Raw genomic sequence first — 17,017 nt, 5'->3', positions numbered from 1 at the left:
ATTCTAGTTGGATCAGAGCGTTCATGCGTCTTTACAATCCTCCTTTCATCAGACTGACACCGTAAATTGAGGGATTTTGATGGGAAAATATCTGACATGACTTGGTGAGTTTATTTTAGAAACACACTCAGGTGGGAACCCAGCACCTATTTGTTGCTCGGGGTCGGAGGATGTGCTGCTTCTTCCGTCTGAATTCACACCTCCACATCCTTTTCATGTTCAGACCTTCGACCTCGTGGGAATCGGTGATGTCACAGACTGCATCCGCGGTTGAAGGGTAAAGATTTCATCAGGCCCAGTTACATCAGGAGGTAAATACTGCAGAAGTTTCGACTCAAAGTTCCCAACAGAGTTTTGCACTCGCTGCTCTGTCTGTTAACAGCTGCACACACTCACTGCGCCATGGATGAGATGGCGTCGGAGTTTTGCTTGTTTGTAACATGTAAGCGTTTTCTTCCTTGGATGAATTAATGGCTGTTTGTGCTCGAGCACTCAGCATGAAAGCGTTCTATGGCACAGCGTCAGCAGTCATTATGTGGCCTTGGCAAAGCTGCACGCTCCCATTCATGTTGTGTCATGTGTTGTTATGTTTCTGTGCATACCCCTGTGACTTACTCCAGCGCCACACCAGCGCAGCTGCTCCGTTTGTGCCCGCGAACAAAGGTGTGATTAGATGAGGAGCTCCAGTTTTTAACGTATAGAAAATGACCTCGGCGATCGGATCTCAGAGTCTATTTACAGTAGAAGAAGCAGAAGAACGAGCAGAAGGGGCTTCCAGGTCCACGTGGTCCAGCTCCGATCCAAACTCAGCAGCTCTCTCAGCTGTTGCTCCTGACAACGGCAGGAGGAGGAGCTCGGCCCTGGCAGCTCTGCGATGGCGGAGCAGGACTGCCAAGCTGCCAAGCTCTGCTTGTGGGATGAAGCCCGAGTGCTCCGTCCTGCTACTTGGCTTCACTCATGCGATCCCTCCGGGCCTGCAGAGTCAGGCTGCATCATGAGGACACACACGCTCACACACACATGCACGCACAAGCTGACATGCTTGTGTTCATGTACAGAGTTAATCTGTCAGGTGATGAACACACTGGGATGGCTGCAGTAACAGATGCAGCCTGGTTCAAGTTCTATTTTCATGAAAAGTGGAGAGATTTCAGTGGAACTTCATGGAACGTTCGGCCACCAGCCAAGAACCAGTAATTGCAGTCTGTGGTTTAAATCCTTATCGTCATGAAAGGTTGGAGCTGCTTGCCTCACAATGTTCTCATGACTTGCTGTGGCCTCGTGATGGCGTTCAAGCACTTCTAAACATTTTATATAATGAGACATTTGTCCTGATTTGCTGAAGTTCTCTTCAAGCTGAGCTGTGAGCGACTGCCACCATTCACGCTGCGCCGGCACGGCGGTGCCAGAGTGTTTACAGGATTAAAGAAGCTTGCGTACCTTGATGACGTGTTGGAGGTGTCCATTTCTGTCTCAGCTCACTTTGGCGGCGCCTGCTCACACGCTACACTCATCTACTCACTACAGAATCATACCACTTCCATACTGGGTCCCATATCTGCTCCAAAAGAAAAGCCTCCTGCTGGTCCCTCAGTGGAAAAAGTTCAATACACAGTAGAAGAGCAGCCGCCGCAGCAGCAGCAGTCGCAGCAGCAGCAGCAGCCGCAGCAGCAGCAGCCGCAGCAGCAGCAGCAGTCGCAGCAGCAGCAGCAGCAGCAGTCGCAGCAGCAGCCGCCGCCGCCGCCGCAGCAGCAGCAGCGTGACAGTTTCATGAGCAGAAGCTTCACACACTCCTGATATCTCCTGGAAGTAAACAAAGCCAGTATCTGCAAGTACAGATATTCAACTGTTAAACTGCCAGTTTTAAAGTACGCAGACTCCAGAGCTCTTCCTCTGGTTTGAAGTGTGTGAAGTGTTTAACAAACAGGTCCACTTGCATTTCTACAGCGATCTGGAGGAAAGAAGACGGACAGAACAAACTCCAGGACCAGCACCGGGTTCATGATTCACGTTCCTGCCACGTGTGCTGCTGGTCATGAACGAAACTACCTCGGTTCACTGGGAATGTTTTCGAGGAGTCCAAACCGAGGACGTGTTTGTAACTCAGTGTCTGAGCTGGAAACAGTCAAAGAAAAGCAGCGCCGCCTGATGGAGCGCCTGCTTCTCACGGAGGAGAGCTACCTGTCTGTGTGGAAAGCATCGTCACTGCAGCTTCCTCACTTGCAGCAGGCCGCCATGCATCATTCATGCGTCACCCAGCTGGAGGCACTCACATGGACACACAGTCGCTGCTGAAATCTTGTGGGAAAAAAATAACAAAGACGACACAAAGGAAATGATGAAGGTGATGTTGTGTGTTGAGCCGCTTCTCTGGTCTGGGCGAATGAGAGGGAGAGAAGCCGCTGGCCATGTAGCACTAAGGAGACGTGACAGTGGAGCAACTGTCCTCTTTGGTCATGGGGGGCAGGGGTTGCCAGGCTGTCCCCTGAAACACTCCTCCTCCCCGTGTTTTGACGAACTCCTTCTGTCTCCTGGAAAACTGCAGCTCTTCAAATGAGTCCAGGCTCCCACACTGACTCTGAACGGTTCTAGAACAGCTGTCTGCGTTACTTTCTAGGCTTTAGTAACAAAACCTGACCGGGCCAGACCAGAACTGTGTGTGTGTGTGTGTGTGTGTGGGGGGGGGGGGGGGGGGGCTGATGAGATGATTCGATCAGGCAGTGGCACTCGGCATTGAGGATTTCTGTGACGTGGTGGGAGCAGCTTCCACCACGACACCTGCTTGTTACTCCAACGTGCACACGGCATCTCACGTTCTCTCTCTCCTCTCCGTCAGATCCCGAGGTGAAAGGACCTGCTGCTGTGTTCGTCCGTCCAGCTGTTTAGAGAAGAGGTCCTGACCGAGAAACAAAATGTCTGCTGCTCACCTGAGCCCGCTGATCCTCGCCGTCCTCCTCCTCCTGCCCTCGGTAAGACCAACCCCTGTACAGTTTCCTCATTTCCTGTGTGATGGAGTGAGCACAAGTGTGTGTGTGTGTGTGTGTGTGTGTGTGTGTGTGTGTGTGTGTGTGTGTGTCAGGATGCTCAACAGGTGCAGCTTCACCTGAATATATTCAGCAAGCACAGATTGGTCATCGCCCATATGGAGTGTGTCATTAATAATTCACTGACGAGTGTGAGGCAGGAACAATGGACCCCCTCATCCTTTCTTCATTGTTTATTCAATGTTATTGTTAAAACTGTGATGGAGGAGCTCCGTGTTCGTGGCCGTTACCTCCCGCCTGGTCTCCTCCCATCACGAGCTGCCAGCGGAGCCATCTTTTCTTACGGCAGTAAAGGTTGAGTCATCATCACCCTGAGCTGAAGGGCTGTCTTACAGGCTGAGAGCTGAGCTTTACTGAGCAGAGGGGAAGATGGAGGATGCCAGCAGATGGTGAAAAACTAGTGAAGAAGAAAGTCAAAGCTCATCATTTCAACGGAACCTCAAAGCAGGAATGAAGGAGCGGGAAGTTTTAGCAGCTGAGGGGATTTCACTGATGGTTAATGCGGTTGCAGCCAAATATGAATGCAGGGACTGAAATATTGTGTAAATGTTTTATATGATGTCACAGCAAATGACTTACAGCAGAGAGGAAAGACCTGACCATTGGTTGTGAGAGGAGGGAGGAGAGGGGAGGAGGGGAGAGGAGGGGAGAGGTTAAACTCCTCTCAGCTTCAGAGGAGCTCTTACGTTCGTTGTGTGTCCCGTCTTCTTCTGCTGTCTGGGTTCATTTCCTCTTTTGTGGATCTCCAAATTTTAGATTGAATCTCTGTGTGTTGGGAAGCGTCACCCTGGTTTAAGATGAAGGAGCTGACAGAATGCGTCTGTTGGTTTGTTCAGTCGCAGGAGAACATTTGCCGTCAGACAGAGAGGTTCCTGCATGTTTGCCCCCTGACTACAGAACAAGCCTCTGTCCTGATGGCCAGTTTGAAGGTTCTCTGTGTTGGACTCTTGCTCTCTTCAGAGGTTGATGTTGAATCACAGACACACACCAACGTTCTAAGACTCACACTCCAGACACCTGAGACAGCAGCAGCCCGACGCTGATCGGCTGGCCTGCGTCCATCCTCCGTGTCGTCTGCTGCAGCTGCATCAGAGACAGTGGAGGATGTAGCGAGTTTGAGGTGGAGCAGGGAGGAGGAGGTGTGGGGGTCTGTGCTGAAGTACCCAAATAATGAACTTTAACTTGAGAATAGAGGTGAGCAGATGTCTGTAAGCCGCCAGTTCCACCATCACGCTTCCTCCTGGAGTTTCTTTAAAGGTTTAATTTCATCCATGTCCGGTAGATGAAGGTATTTAGATCGGAATAAAGAAAGAGCCGCCTCTATTTCCTCCATACACGAACACCTGGACTGCTGATGCTGCTCGTGACAGAATGTGCTTTTGTGAGTTGCTTTGGCTGAAAGAATCGGCTAAATGACACATCACACAGTCATTGACCCCGGTTCCCGCGACCTGCACGCTGGCTGATGGCTCCAGCCCTTTAACTGTGTTCAGCTGGTTTCTGCTGCTGTTGTTCAGAGTGCAGCAGATAAATCATCCAGCAGCGTCGTGGTGACAGCGACACTTGTTCCATTCTTCGCCTCCAAACTGTGAATCTATCATGCTGCTAAATCTTCACTGCATGAATCTCGAGCCAGCGCCGCTGACGTCAGTGGATAAATGCTCAAGTGCCCCCCGCTACACCTCATAAAGCTGTGACGTGGCTCCTCCCGGGCTGACGCCAGCTCAGAGACGCAGGATCATCTTTTTAGCAGACACCCACCACAACTACCACCTCAACCCCCCCCAAGGCCCAGCGTCAGCCCAGCATTGTGCAGCTGTCATCTCTGGAGAGCTCCATGTTTGGAGTCTGATCTCTGGTCCTGATTGTGTAGAAGTTACAAGAGAGTTCAAGTACAAGCAGTCATGTGTAGCGGGGGAGGAACGCCTGGCACAGCCCAGTGTGAAAGTGCATGTTTAAAAGCCTTTCCTGACTTGTTTTGATTGGACCGGTGCCTCTCTTCTGGGTCAGTTAGCTCGGGGAGAGTGCCAGCAGCTCGGAAATGGTTTGTTTGATTGGTGGTGTTTAAACAGATCCCAGAGCTGAGACGGCTCCCACGCTGGAGCGACCCGCACGGCCAGGCTCATGAAGCTCCATTTTACTGTTGGTGCTTCTTCTCTGCACTGAAGTCTTCTTTAAGCACTCCCGCTGACTCCCTCTTCCTCCTCTGTGGTGTGTGTGTGTGTGTGTGTGTGTGTGTGCGTGCGTGCGTGTGTGTGTGTGTGTGTGTGTGTGCGTGCGTACGTGCGTGCATGCATGCAGGTTTCAAGCCAGCAGGTGCCTTCAAACTGTGTGATCAAACGAGAGGAAGAGAAATGCATGGAAATGATGGCATCGCACGATGCAGCGGACGATCCAGAATTCGGTAGGTTGTCAGCCTGGGCTGGTTTAGCCTGTTTGTGTTCTAACTGGTTGAGATAATGAAAAAATAAAAGAATTAACAGGGACTAATAAGATCATCTTCAACCTGCAGGAAAGGAACCTACAACTGTAGTTGACCTGCTGGCCTACAAAGTGAGATCACAACGAAAAGACTTTGATTTTAAAATAGAAAATAAAACAGCAGAGCAAATTAACTGTGACTCCCAGACAGAGGCAGCGTCAGCTTCAGTCGGCAGAGTCTCATGATGAGGATGATCCCTGAAATGGGAGCTGATGAGTGAGACAGTGAGTGACAGGCGCCTCTCCGGCTGATTAGATCATAAATGACGGCAGGATCACGCCAGGAGGCTTCCAGCTAATTCTCCCTCTTAACACATGTTCAGGAGCCGCACTGCTAAAACAACATTCCACTCTTCACACACACACACACACACACACACACACACACACACACACACACACACACACACACACACACACACACACACACGCACGCACACACACACACACACACACACCTCCTCCTCAGGGTGAGTAGTAATCTGACTCCCTGCCACACACAGACCATCATTCTGTCCACTGCTAAGTCTTGCCGTCACCGCCGTGGTTTGTCTGTCTGCCTGCAGGTTAACTGACGGATTCTCGTTAATCCTGCTGTTAGAATTTACACTGAGAAACAAGATGTTGGATTTGTGAATGAATCCAGATCAGGATGAGGATCTGATGATGTCACATCACCCTGGCGGAGGGATGTACACTCTCAGTGCCCTCAAGTTCCCAATGAGCTGACGCTTTTTATAGTGGGACCAACAATTTAGTGATTATGAGCTGAGCTGAGAATCAGCTGCAGTGTTCCAACTCCTGCTGAGACACAGCTTCATTGCATCGATGGAGGCGACTCAGTTAACCAGAGAGGACTGCAGGGATGAGGTGTTTTTGTAGTCCAACAGGAAGTTAGCCTGTCAGGGATGAGGTGTTTTTGTAGTCCAACAGGAAGTTAGCATCTCCATGATTTCTCAACCAAAAACTAATGAGACTGTTTGATTATTGTAAAAATTCAGCTCTGTGGTGAGCTCTTTTTTTTTTTTAAACCATTTCCTGAAGTGTAATTCAGTGGTTAGCAGTGCTAAGCTAACGTTAGACTATGAAGAAACTACACCAGGGTCACATGACTTTGAGGTCACCACCACTGAGCTTCAGGCTTCTTGTGTTTCCCCCGATGACCTTTAATGACCTCCACACCTCTGTAGGCTCCTCTAGACTTTTGTCTTGTTAGCAACCCAGGTTTTTTGCTACTTCTACATTCACCGTGCTGGTATTCACTGATGGGTCTAAATATCTTCAGTGTGCACCAACCACATATCTGATTTTAGACATTTAAGCAAAAACTTGAAGACGGGAGCTGCCCGTCCAACAGTACATGAGTTGTTCCTGGGTCCTGCTGTGGACTTCATTTGGAATGTGACACTGAACTGACAGCAGCAGCATTCATCAGCAGAATCCTTCACTGAATTGCCTCTGAAACCAAATGTTGAGGGTATAAAACAAGATTCCAGGTGGAAAGCATCTGAACGGAACCTACCTGTTGTGTCCTCAGTGTGTCCGTGGATGTGGGACAACCTGACGTGCTGGCATCCTGCCAGGATGGGTGAGGTCGTCGAGGTCAACTGTCCTGAACTCTTCTCTCAGTTCATGAGTGAGGAAGACTACGGTGAGTCACTGGTGACGGCAGCAGCGTCAGTGTGTGTGTGTGTGTGTGTGTGTGTGTGTGTCAGGCTGTTGGGGCTAAATATTGAACCAAATCTACTTATCCAGGATATTGCAGCTGTAAATCATATATTTGATGTCAACGGTGACCCAGAGGGTCTGCGTCTCTTCCTGAGTTCAGTCCAGAACCGTCTCCTCAGTTGTTTGTCCTGATCTAACGCCGTGCGCTGCGTCCACAGAGCTGGGGAAGGTGAGGCGGAACTGCAGCGAGCAGGGCTGGTCGGAGCCGTTCCCCCACTACATCGAGGCGTGTCTTTACGAAGAGGGCAACAGCAGCCACCCGGTCCGTGCACGACTGATGCTCGACTGATACAAGGTGATGTTGTGAAAAACACTTTGCTGACGGTTGTTGCTGGTGTTGCTGCTGCAGGACATGTACTACGTGTCGGTGAAGGCGCTGTACACAGTCGGCTACAGCACATCCTTGGTCTCGCTCACGACGGCCATGGTCATCCTCTGCAGGTTCAGGTGAGACGAGACGGACAGTAAAACTCTGGTGTAAATACATTTTGAATGTAGAAGAATTTTTTGTTACATTCGCCTGGTATTTCCAGTTTGTTGGATGCTGTTTGTTTTTGGACGTTTCAGGGAACTCCTGAGTTCTGTTGTTTTCCTTGGTTTTTCATTTGCAGGCTGCATGTCTGTGTCTGATTCTGGTTGCAGCCGTTTCTCTGGAATGAACTTGAAGGATTTGCTTTCAAATTTGGCTCAAGTGTCCACTGGGACTCCCAATGAACTGAAAAGATTCTAGTGGTCAAGGTCACCGTCTCAGGCAGTGGCTCCCATCCTGGAGGCGCCGCGCTGTCTCCAGCCAGTCATGTGTGTCTCCCTGCCGTGCGTTTGGTCAAACCCTGTTTTGTCGGTTCCTGTTTTATTTTGGGATCCGTCTTGTGTCCATGCATGTCTCTGTCCCCGCCTTCTTGCTGCGCTCACCTGAGCCTGGTCTGTTCATCACTCCTCGCCAGTCACAGCTCCGCTCTGATCCCATCAGCTCCTTGCAGCCTCCAGTTCTCCCTCCTGCTTCTTGTCATCACTCCAGTTTGTTTTACAGGGTTCTGTGTCAGGTTCCAACTGACCGCCGCTCCATTGGGGTCCACCTGCCTCCATCAAACACCTCTAACAGTTCATTGAAAATCCTCGTCAGGAACTGCAAGTTAGAACGTGGGGCTCAGTCGAGTTTAACACGTAAAAAGGGAGTTGGGCATTTGGAGAAGTGACGTTTCCAGAGCTGCGTGTCCTCACTACTACACACCAGGCGGAGCCAGAGACGTCCCGGCGCTGATCCCCAGATCATTGCTAGAGATAACAGGCATATTTTACAGGATCAGTAGGGGCCACAGTGAAGCAGCTTCATCTCATTAGAAACCATCAAGATAATTGGTCCTAATCAGTTGGCTAATTATAAAGTAGCTGGGGAGAACCGATGTCAACATTGGTCACTCTAGAATATTCAAGAAGAGAAGCTAAAACTTCCCCGCTGACCTTCAGGTAGCATGTTGATCGCGTGTTGATCCACCGGCGTCGCTCTGATTTGTCTGCATTTTTCTGATTTGAGGATTTTATCCTCACTGTATTTGACGGCGCCAGCGTCACCGCGTGTGTTTCCTGCTTCCACATCAAGTCATTGTTGCTTATTATTCCCCCGCCCTTGAGGTCGCGTTTCTGGTGGCATTGGTCCGCTTGTTAGTGTGTTGCAGCCTGTTGGAGGCAGGAAGTGAGGTTTTCTACCTCATCACTTCATATTTTCATTTAAAATACAAAACTTGTCAGGTCTCACCTCGCTCTCACTCTACAAGACACACACACCCACACACACACACACACACACACACACACACACACAAACACTCACACACACACTCACACACACACACACACACAAACACTCACACACACACACACACACACACACACACACACACACACACTCTCTGTCTATCAATCACTTCTCTGCCTTGGTTGGTTGTAGTTCTTTTCCTTCTTTTGGTGTAACAGCTGCTGCTGCATGTACAGTACTACCACAACTACCCTCCTACTGCTGCTACTACAGTACTTTCCTCTGTGCTACTGCTGTGGTACTGCAGCCTCTGCCGGCACGATTCATCTACACACACGCACACACTGACGTCTGGGTTCTACACAGGAAGCTGCACTGCACGAGGAACTTCATCCACATGAACCTATTTGTGTCGTTCATCTTGAGAGCTATTTCTGTCTTCATCAAAGACGGCGTGCTGTATGCCAAGGAGGACAGCGAGCACTGCTTCATACACACTGTGAGTAACACACACATGCACACACACACACACACACACACACACACACACACACACATATTCATATGCCCACATCACACTATCAATTCACCAAGCAGCTGCCAAGTAGATGCTCGTGCTCCATCTCGTCTCGTGTTTGTCTCCCAGCTGGAGTGCCGAGCGGTGATGGTGTTCTTTCATTACTGCGTCCTCTCCAACTACTTCTGGCTCTTCATCGAGGGGCTCTACCTCTTCACGTTACTGGTGGAAACCTTCTTCCCTGAGAAGAGATACTTCTACTGGTACATCATCATCGGCTGGGGTGAGACAGCTCTTCCAGAGACTCAGTGAGCTGCTGGCTGTGTCTGGTGTCAACACTAAAAATGATCTTCTGTGCTACAACAGGGACTCCCACGGTGTGTGTGACCATCTGGGCAGTGCTGAGGCTGCACTTTGATGACATAGGGTAGGTCATGAACGGCGGCATGCCCCCCCCCCCCCGGTGAAGGATGCTCATGAACTGAATGTCTTGCCTCTGTCTCTCAGCTGCTGGGACATGAATGACAATGCTGCCATCTGGTGGGTGATCAAAGGACCTGTCCTGGCCTCCATTATGGTGCGTTGGCCTGCCTGAGACTGGGTGGCACCTGATCACCACTTCCTGTACAACAGCTGCTGTTAGTGACGGCCGTTTCTGTGTTTCTGTGCAGATCAACTTTGTCCTCTTCATTGGAATAATCGTCATCCTGGTGCAGAAGTTACAGTCCCCAGATATCGGAGGAAACGAGTCCAGTATTTACCTGTAAGGGACTCGTTTCGGTTTCCTTGAGATCTGACATTAATGTCCAGCCGCTGGTAGAATGTAACCAAGTACAGTTACTCAAGTACTCTACTTGTAAGTACTCAGTTGTGTGTGCGTGTGTGTGTGTGTGCGTGTGTGCGTCAGGCGCCTGGCCCGCTCCACCCTGCTGCTGATCCCTCTGTTTGGGATCCACTACACTGTGTTCGCCTTCTCCCCCGAGAACGTCAGCAAGAGGGAGCGCCTGGTGTTTGAGCTCGGCCTCGGATCCTTCCAGGTGAACCTCCCGCATGTGAGATGGAACGGTCCTGCTGGTCCATCTGAACCTCCAGCAGGGTGACTGTCTGCGGGCTTGTTTGTTCGCCCAGAGGAAACAGGACACTCATGGCTGGAGGGGCAGCTGGTGGTTGTGGTCGTTGGTGTGATGTTGGTGTTTGGTTCAGAGGGTTCAAGCCTTCAGGTCTGAGCTGATAAATCCTGACATGGCAACACAGTTTAGAAGCTGTAGCTTTTTATTAATTTGATTTGCACCCTGAATTGTAATGAAGGCTTCGTCAGCTCAGAGGGGCAGCGGCTCGTACTTTAGTCACATCTGGAAGAAATCAATGTCGTATTTGCTGCATGTGGACTCAAAAGGTGAAATGTGACGTTTACACTGACGAGGGTCGTTGTCAGGTCTCACATTTTGGACCGTCGGTGTCTTTCAGGGGTTTGTGGTGGCCGTCCTCTACTGCTTCCTCAACGGAGAGGTAAACCTCTTTTACCACGTTTGTTCATTTGAATAAAGACACAGGAACAATCAGCATATTTTCAGGGAACAGAGGAAGTTTGAGATGTTTAGATGCTGGACTTGAATCCATGTGTGACTGTACTTGAGAGGCTCATTATTTTCAGTTCCAGTCAAAAACACTGATGAACTCATTAGAAAATCACTTTAACGTCAGCTTCATTTGAGCTGCGTCAGCTGCTCTAACAAAGACCCGTATCTTGTTGACAGTCGTACAGTTGTCGTACATTCAGGAAGTGTGGAGATGAGACGTGAGGATAATGAGCCTGAGACAGACAGACAGACAGACAGGAGTAGAGACTGAGGGACAGACAGCTTGTGTCTTTCCAGCGAGGTCCATTAATAATGACCTTGTGAAGTATATCCCTAAAGGTGCAATCGGAGATCAAGAGGAAATGGCGCAGCTGGACGGTGAACAGGTACTTTGCTGTGGACCTGAAGCACCGGCATCCTTCGCTGGCGAGCAGTGGGGTGAACGGGGGGACGCAGCTGTCCATCCTCAGCAAGAGCAGCTCGCAGATCCGCATGTCCAGCCTGCAGGCCGAGACCCCGGCCACCTGAGCGGCGGCGCCGGGGATGCCGCGGCCACCAACAACGACGGACCTGACGCTGCCAAACCTACAACGCCCACCATCCTCCCAATGACCAGCCTGGCCAACCCCTTCCTCAACCCGTACCCCAACCCCTACCAAGACGACGCCATGATGGAAACTCAGCTCAACTCCTGCGACCCGGAACAGCCTCTAGTGTGACCTGCTGCTCCCTGAAACGTCCCGTGACCGTCAGGCGACGCTGACGGACGCCACCGGGTTGAAGCGTGCTGAGGAAGCATCTGTACATATTGTATCAAAGCTGCGTGGTGCTCCAGTATCCAGCAGACTGGGACCAGTTTCCCATTCCAGTCTGAGGAAGAGACATTTTTCCATTTGTTTGTTCCAACTGTCGTTTGTCTATCAGACTCCAATGTTCCTGCTGCTGCTCCCTGGTGTGGGAACCTTAAAGGGCCACTTCCACACTCAGTTTACACCCATGTAGCGTCCGGGGTTCTGGAGGTGCTGTAGCTGAGATATAGTGACATCATAGTGATGTCATCAGGGTTATCTCACTTTGAGCTTTGGGGCAACAAACAGAGTGGTAGTTGACAAGGCAGCGAGGCTCGAACCCTCTGGAGTCGCGATGTCGACCGTGACATCGTCAACCACGGCCACTCATCCAAAAAGAACAAAAATATAGAGAAGAATCTTTCAGAGGAGGCGGCAGCCGCTCGGAGGTCAGAGGTGAATTAGACGCTATCAAGAATGTGCTCTTGACATCCTGGCGTTTCAACAGCGAGCAGCCACGTCTTTCATCATGACTGAGAATAAAACGACAAAGACTCTGAACCTGTTGCACGTCTGAACGGGAACCAAGCCGGTAAACACGCGCCCACTCCTTCGCTCCTGGGGAATGAGAGGTGATGAAGAGATCTGCCAGTTCATAGGTTGGGGGGATCAGTGTGGTCAGTGACTGGATAAAAGACACGCGGTGAACTGCAAACACGTGACTGAGTGCAGCAGCCAGTCGCTGTCACTGCACGCCTGCGTCTGTGGCATTGGTTTGTTCCATGGTTGATGCACGGAAGCCACCAACGGCTCGGCCTTTAATTGCTCTTTAAAACTGCTTTCATCCTGACATCAAAGGGTAATGGTTACATCACATCTCAAGATAACGACGCGCGTTTTCTCGTGATAGCGAGTCAGTGTGTGTCTCTATCTTGAGAAAGTTAAAGAATCTGTGATCGTTCTAATTCATTGATATATAATTAGCTTGTGGTCATGGCGGCTCTTGGCCCGCGAGGTCACGGCCATCAATCAGTGACTTCATCATCTGGATAGTGTGGTTCACCGTATTTGGTAGTGAGCAAACCTTTGAGTGTTTTTTTAAACTAGAGTTTCGTTTCATGGTGGTTTCAGATTTAATCTGAAGGTTTTTTGTAGTTTAGAAAAAAATGAGGCGGCGCTCTGCTGAATAAAGGGAGGTAGAATCGAACATCACAACCTAAAAAGGCTCCAGGGGGTTAATGACGCGAGCCTGCTTGTTGCATCATGGGAAGTGCAGTCCTCTGTTGCTGGACCTCAGTTCCAGACCCTCCGCTGCTTCCTCGTGTCCCTTTAAGAGAGGAGACTCACGAACGAACAGAGAATCAGTTGAAGGAGTTCCGCTCACATCAGAGACGAACGCTGGTGTTCGCGATGGAGGGTCAGCTGACCCCCGCTGACCCCTGCGTGACCCCGACTCACCCGGGACCTGCTCTGAAGTCATTTCTAAGCCATTGCAGCGCTCTAATGTATGTACAGTGACTGTGTGGAAGCTCCGTGTTATTTCTGCTGACCGACTGAACTGTCATGACGGTTGAAGACAACCGCACGGAGGAATGTGGAGGAGAAATTGGAATTCAAGCAAAGGACACGTTTTCTACCGTTCTGAGAAGCCAAAAAGAAAGGCAGAACATTGCAGGGTTCTCGATGCTTGAGCCTCTTCGGATGCGCAGCGAAGAGTCGAGGTTTGAGTGCGACCACAAACACGAAGCTCTTTCAAAGCCTCCACACTGGAGCAGCCGTCAGGACAGCACAAGTCGATGGGAGGAGGCCGTGGCCGCGGCGTCGCCAGCGCACCTGCTTGCATGAAACTGCATTCACAGTCCAAGTGGTTTTGTTTACAGATTTATCTTCCTCTTTTCTGTCTTTTGATGAGAATTCGGTGTTCATTGGGATGGTGACGTGTCTTTTCCTTTTTCAGTATTTAACAGGCTGTTGTGGAGGCTGAAGACCTTTCCAAGCCTCCACAGCTGCTAAGACGAGCGAAGGTGCAGACCACCGGAAAAATCCCTGCCCCTCACGGCCTCAGAGACGAAATGTCCTGCTTTTGTCTCTAGAAAATTTGTTTCGGGTCAGGAATCCACGAATCCCCCGCCGGTCGCTCTGCAGTGACTGGCTCCGCGGCCTTGCTCGGGCCAACCTGGTTTGTGGGTCAGTCCAGGTTGAAACTAGTTTTTCGGAGGTTTGCAGTCCGAGTCAAGTCAGTTTGTGGGGACGCCTCCTCCCGTATGTCCGTGCTAGAAAGGTCGGCACTGTGTGACGGGACGAACCTGCTGTCACGCTGAGTCCGACCGGGGCCTCTCTGCTCTCACTCAGGCGATACCGGCCCACTCTCACGGAGGCGCGAGGAATGGAGTCCTTGCCGGGTTTTAGCGGCCGTGTCCGTTTGCGAAGGTTAACGCGACCTCGCAGCTGACGTCACTGCAGGTCGCTCCTCTGGTCCGACTCTGCTTCGTGTCTCCAGAAGTGCCTTTAAGCACAAAATGTTGACTTCTGTTGATTATACATTTAAAAAGAAAAGGATTTTTCCTTTCATTTCAAAAACAAAACTGCAAAGGGAAGAAACCGATTAACGAAGTGCTTTTATGACTAAATCGGTGTTTTAAACCCGGAGGCCTTCAGAGAACTCGTCTTCGTTGAAGAGGAGCGCAACACCCGACCAGCGCCGCGGGAGTCGCTGCGTCCATCCGCGGCGCCACAGCTCGCAGGCACACGCCGATTTAAACGTTTCCAGGTGTCTTTATTTTTCTCTATTACTAGAAAATGAGCAGTAATTAGTCTCATGTACCTGAAGCACAGGAGAGAAGTACTTGTACTCCTATTTTCTACGTCACAGTGGCTTTGCTTTAAACTTTCAATTTCTGATAAAACAGAAACTAAACGAAAAACTGCAGAAAGGTTTTTAAAGCCACCGGGACCTGGAAAACTCCCCAACAACCACGAGTCAATAATAAAAAAGCACATTTCCTTCTTTCATTTTTTATTATATCCTTTGAAGTATTTTCTCTTCATCCTTGTTTGAAGCGACTGAAGCAGGTTTTTGGTTGTTTATTCGTATAAAAAGACGTCCAGGAAGGATTTAGAGAAGCTGACGTCAAATATTCAAACAGATCTCATTAAGCACCAATAATTCTATCAGTTTATTCTATGATGGTTTATCATCTGGTTAGAAACAAATCTGCAGCACCCAAACAAGATTATTCTCTTGAGGGATGATGAATCTCTTCATCTAATTTACATTTAAGTGATGAGTCGGCGTGAAAAGTGGCCAAATTTAAAGACGTGCAGACAAAGAATCACGGACACAAACACGCCCGTGAGCGGACCTCGAAACGTGCAGTCTCATGTGGAACAACACTTGAAATCATAGCTGTCTTTATTAGAACCTCATCCACCTGACAGCCACGCTCCTCCTCTTCGTATCCCGGCGTTCGTGCGTGTTGAGCCCATTCTTTGAAACTAGACGGCGAGTGAGTTGGTATCTCACGTCAGAGCGACGTCAGTGTCAGGAACTGCGTGGTCCCAGCCGCTTCTGTGCACGTTGGAAAACGTAAAACATGGACAAGCATCGCTGCTCTGACGGTCCACTTACAGTGTCCAACTGAGTTTTAATTTCATTCTTCAAGGAAGAACTCTGTCATTCATTTTTCAGACAATGTCACTCTCATAATTAGAGAAGGTCGTGTGGGGAGGATGTTTCTCAAAGGGCAGGGCTGATATTTAGGGGGTTCCTGGATATTTGTGGTCCCAGCTAGGGTCTGCCGCTCGGGGCTGAACTCTAGACCAGCACCTCTAAATCCTCCCGTCCTGGACGTCCAGACAGAGCAGCTGACTGGACTCTGTGCTGTCCTGCTGCTCTGCAGGGGCAGCAGTGCAGATCCAACAGCGGCCATAAGGGGGCCCTGCTTCATCGTGAGACGCCAGAGCAGAGGGCTGGAGGGCCAGCTCCTCTGCTCTGGTCCAGCTGAACCCTCAGTCAGAGACCATCTCTGGCGCCGGTTCCTTTCTGTGTTTGTAGTGGTGGTGTTGATGGGGCCTCCTGTTGCCTGTCGGCCGTAGACGTCCCAGATGTTCCCTTCTTCCTACGATAAGAGCCTGTTGTTTGGATAGTTGGGTAGGTAGACTAGCTCCAGTGTTCCAGGTCTGTAGCCAACCTTTGTGACTAAATAACCTGCAGTTTCAATGTGCCGGACAGAAACAAGCTGCCAACGTCGTTCCTTGTGACTGGTGGTGTGAGTCGCTGTGATGTCATCTCTTTATTTCTTTGATGTGACCGTGTTTGCTAAAAGTATTGCGCCTCCTGTGATGCCTCTCTGATACTCTGATGCATGCGTGTTAAACCTCATGTTGAACCAGCAGCCGTGAGCACACGGGAGCGAGCAGCTGTCTGAGCTGCCCCCGCCCCCCTCCTGCTGCCCCCCCCCCCCCCCGAATGTTAATCTTTCCAGAGGTTTATCATCACAGGAAAAGCAAAGTGCCATCAGAAACTGCTGGAATATTTTATGTTTCTGCTTTGCATGAAGAGAATTTTCAGTGTTTTTCTTTTTGATGGTTATCTTTATTGAACTGCTTCACTGCGTCGGGTCATTTGTGGGGTTAAAAACGGCGCCCAGTATCATCATCAGCAGCAGCAGCAGCCGCCTGCGTGCTGATGGCTGAATGTAGACCTTTGGAGGCGCTCTGCTGTGCGCCCGCCTGCTCATGAACTCACCGTCCCTCATCCGACTGCACAGTGCGCCGTTTCTCTCTGAAAGGTTTTTGTACATTATGGAAGTATCAACAATAAATGTTTTTAACTTGTTGGCTCAATGGAGTCCTGCGTTTCTTTGGCTGAATAATTCAGAAGAAGTCTTGTCTTCTTGTCTAGAAATGCGAAACCACCAAAACGAATTTCTTCTATTATTAAAGACGTGTAAACCGGCGATGTAACAAAATGAACCACAGCGGAGCCCCGCTGGTCAGGTCAGGAGGGACGTCAGGGTCTGAGTGTTCTCTCGTCTTCTAATATTGAAAATCGCTTTTGCCGCGCGGTTTGTTGTCTCATGAAGGGCAAAGGTTTTTGGAGTTTGCTGGTTCAAACTTTTCGA

General features: G+C 50.0%; 1 protein-coding gene across 4 annotated transcripts in view; it reads left to right on the top strand.

The window, feature by feature from the left end:
• Window positions 1-16,739, top strand: part of adcyap1r1b (adenylate cyclase activating polypeptide 1b (pituitary) receptor type I) — a 28,329-nt gene extending 11,590 nt beyond the window's left edge. For 3 of the 4 annotated variants that reach the window (XM_086225340.1, XM_086225338.1, XM_086225339.1), the window contains exons 2-14: window positions 2,837-2,969; window positions 5,346-5,448; window positions 7,063-7,176; window positions 7,412-7,515; window positions 7,603-7,700; window positions 9,376-9,508; window positions 9,656-9,809; window positions 9,893-9,953; window positions 10,034-10,103; window positions 10,198-10,289; window positions 10,434-10,563; window positions 10,994-11,035; window positions 11,433-16,739. In XM_086225340.1, coding sequence (XP_086081466.1) covers window positions 2,913-2,969; window positions 5,346-5,448; window positions 7,063-7,176; window positions 7,412-7,515; window positions 7,603-7,700; window positions 9,376-9,508; window positions 9,656-9,809; window positions 9,893-9,953; window positions 10,034-10,103; window positions 10,198-10,289; window positions 10,434-10,563; window positions 10,994-11,035; window positions 11,433-11,825 — 1,551 coding nt within the window. In that variant the 5' untranslated portion in view covers window positions 2,837-2,912 and the 3' untranslated portion in view covers window positions 11,826-16,739. The remainder of the gene's footprint in view (window positions 1-2,836; window positions 2,970-5,345; window positions 5,449-7,062; window positions 7,177-7,411; window positions 7,516-7,602; window positions 7,701-9,375; window positions 9,509-9,655; window positions 9,810-9,892; window positions 9,954-10,033; window positions 10,104-10,197; window positions 10,290-10,433; window positions 10,564-10,993; window positions 11,036-11,432) is intronic. The other variant, XM_086225341.1, reaches the window with a different exon arrangement.
• The last annotated feature ends 278 nt before the right edge of the window (window positions 16,740-17,017 follow it).

This window comes from Aulostomus chinensis, chromosome 14 (genome assembly GCF_037954235.1).
Source record: "Aulostomus chinensis isolate RoL2024-O1b breed Wild chromosome 14, RoL_Achi_v1.0, whole genome shotgun sequence".
NCBI lineage: Eukaryota > Metazoa > Chordata > Actinopteri > Syngnathiformes > Aulostomidae > Aulostomus > Aulostomus chinensis.
This window is presented reverse-complemented; position numbering and strand designations above follow the sequence as displayed.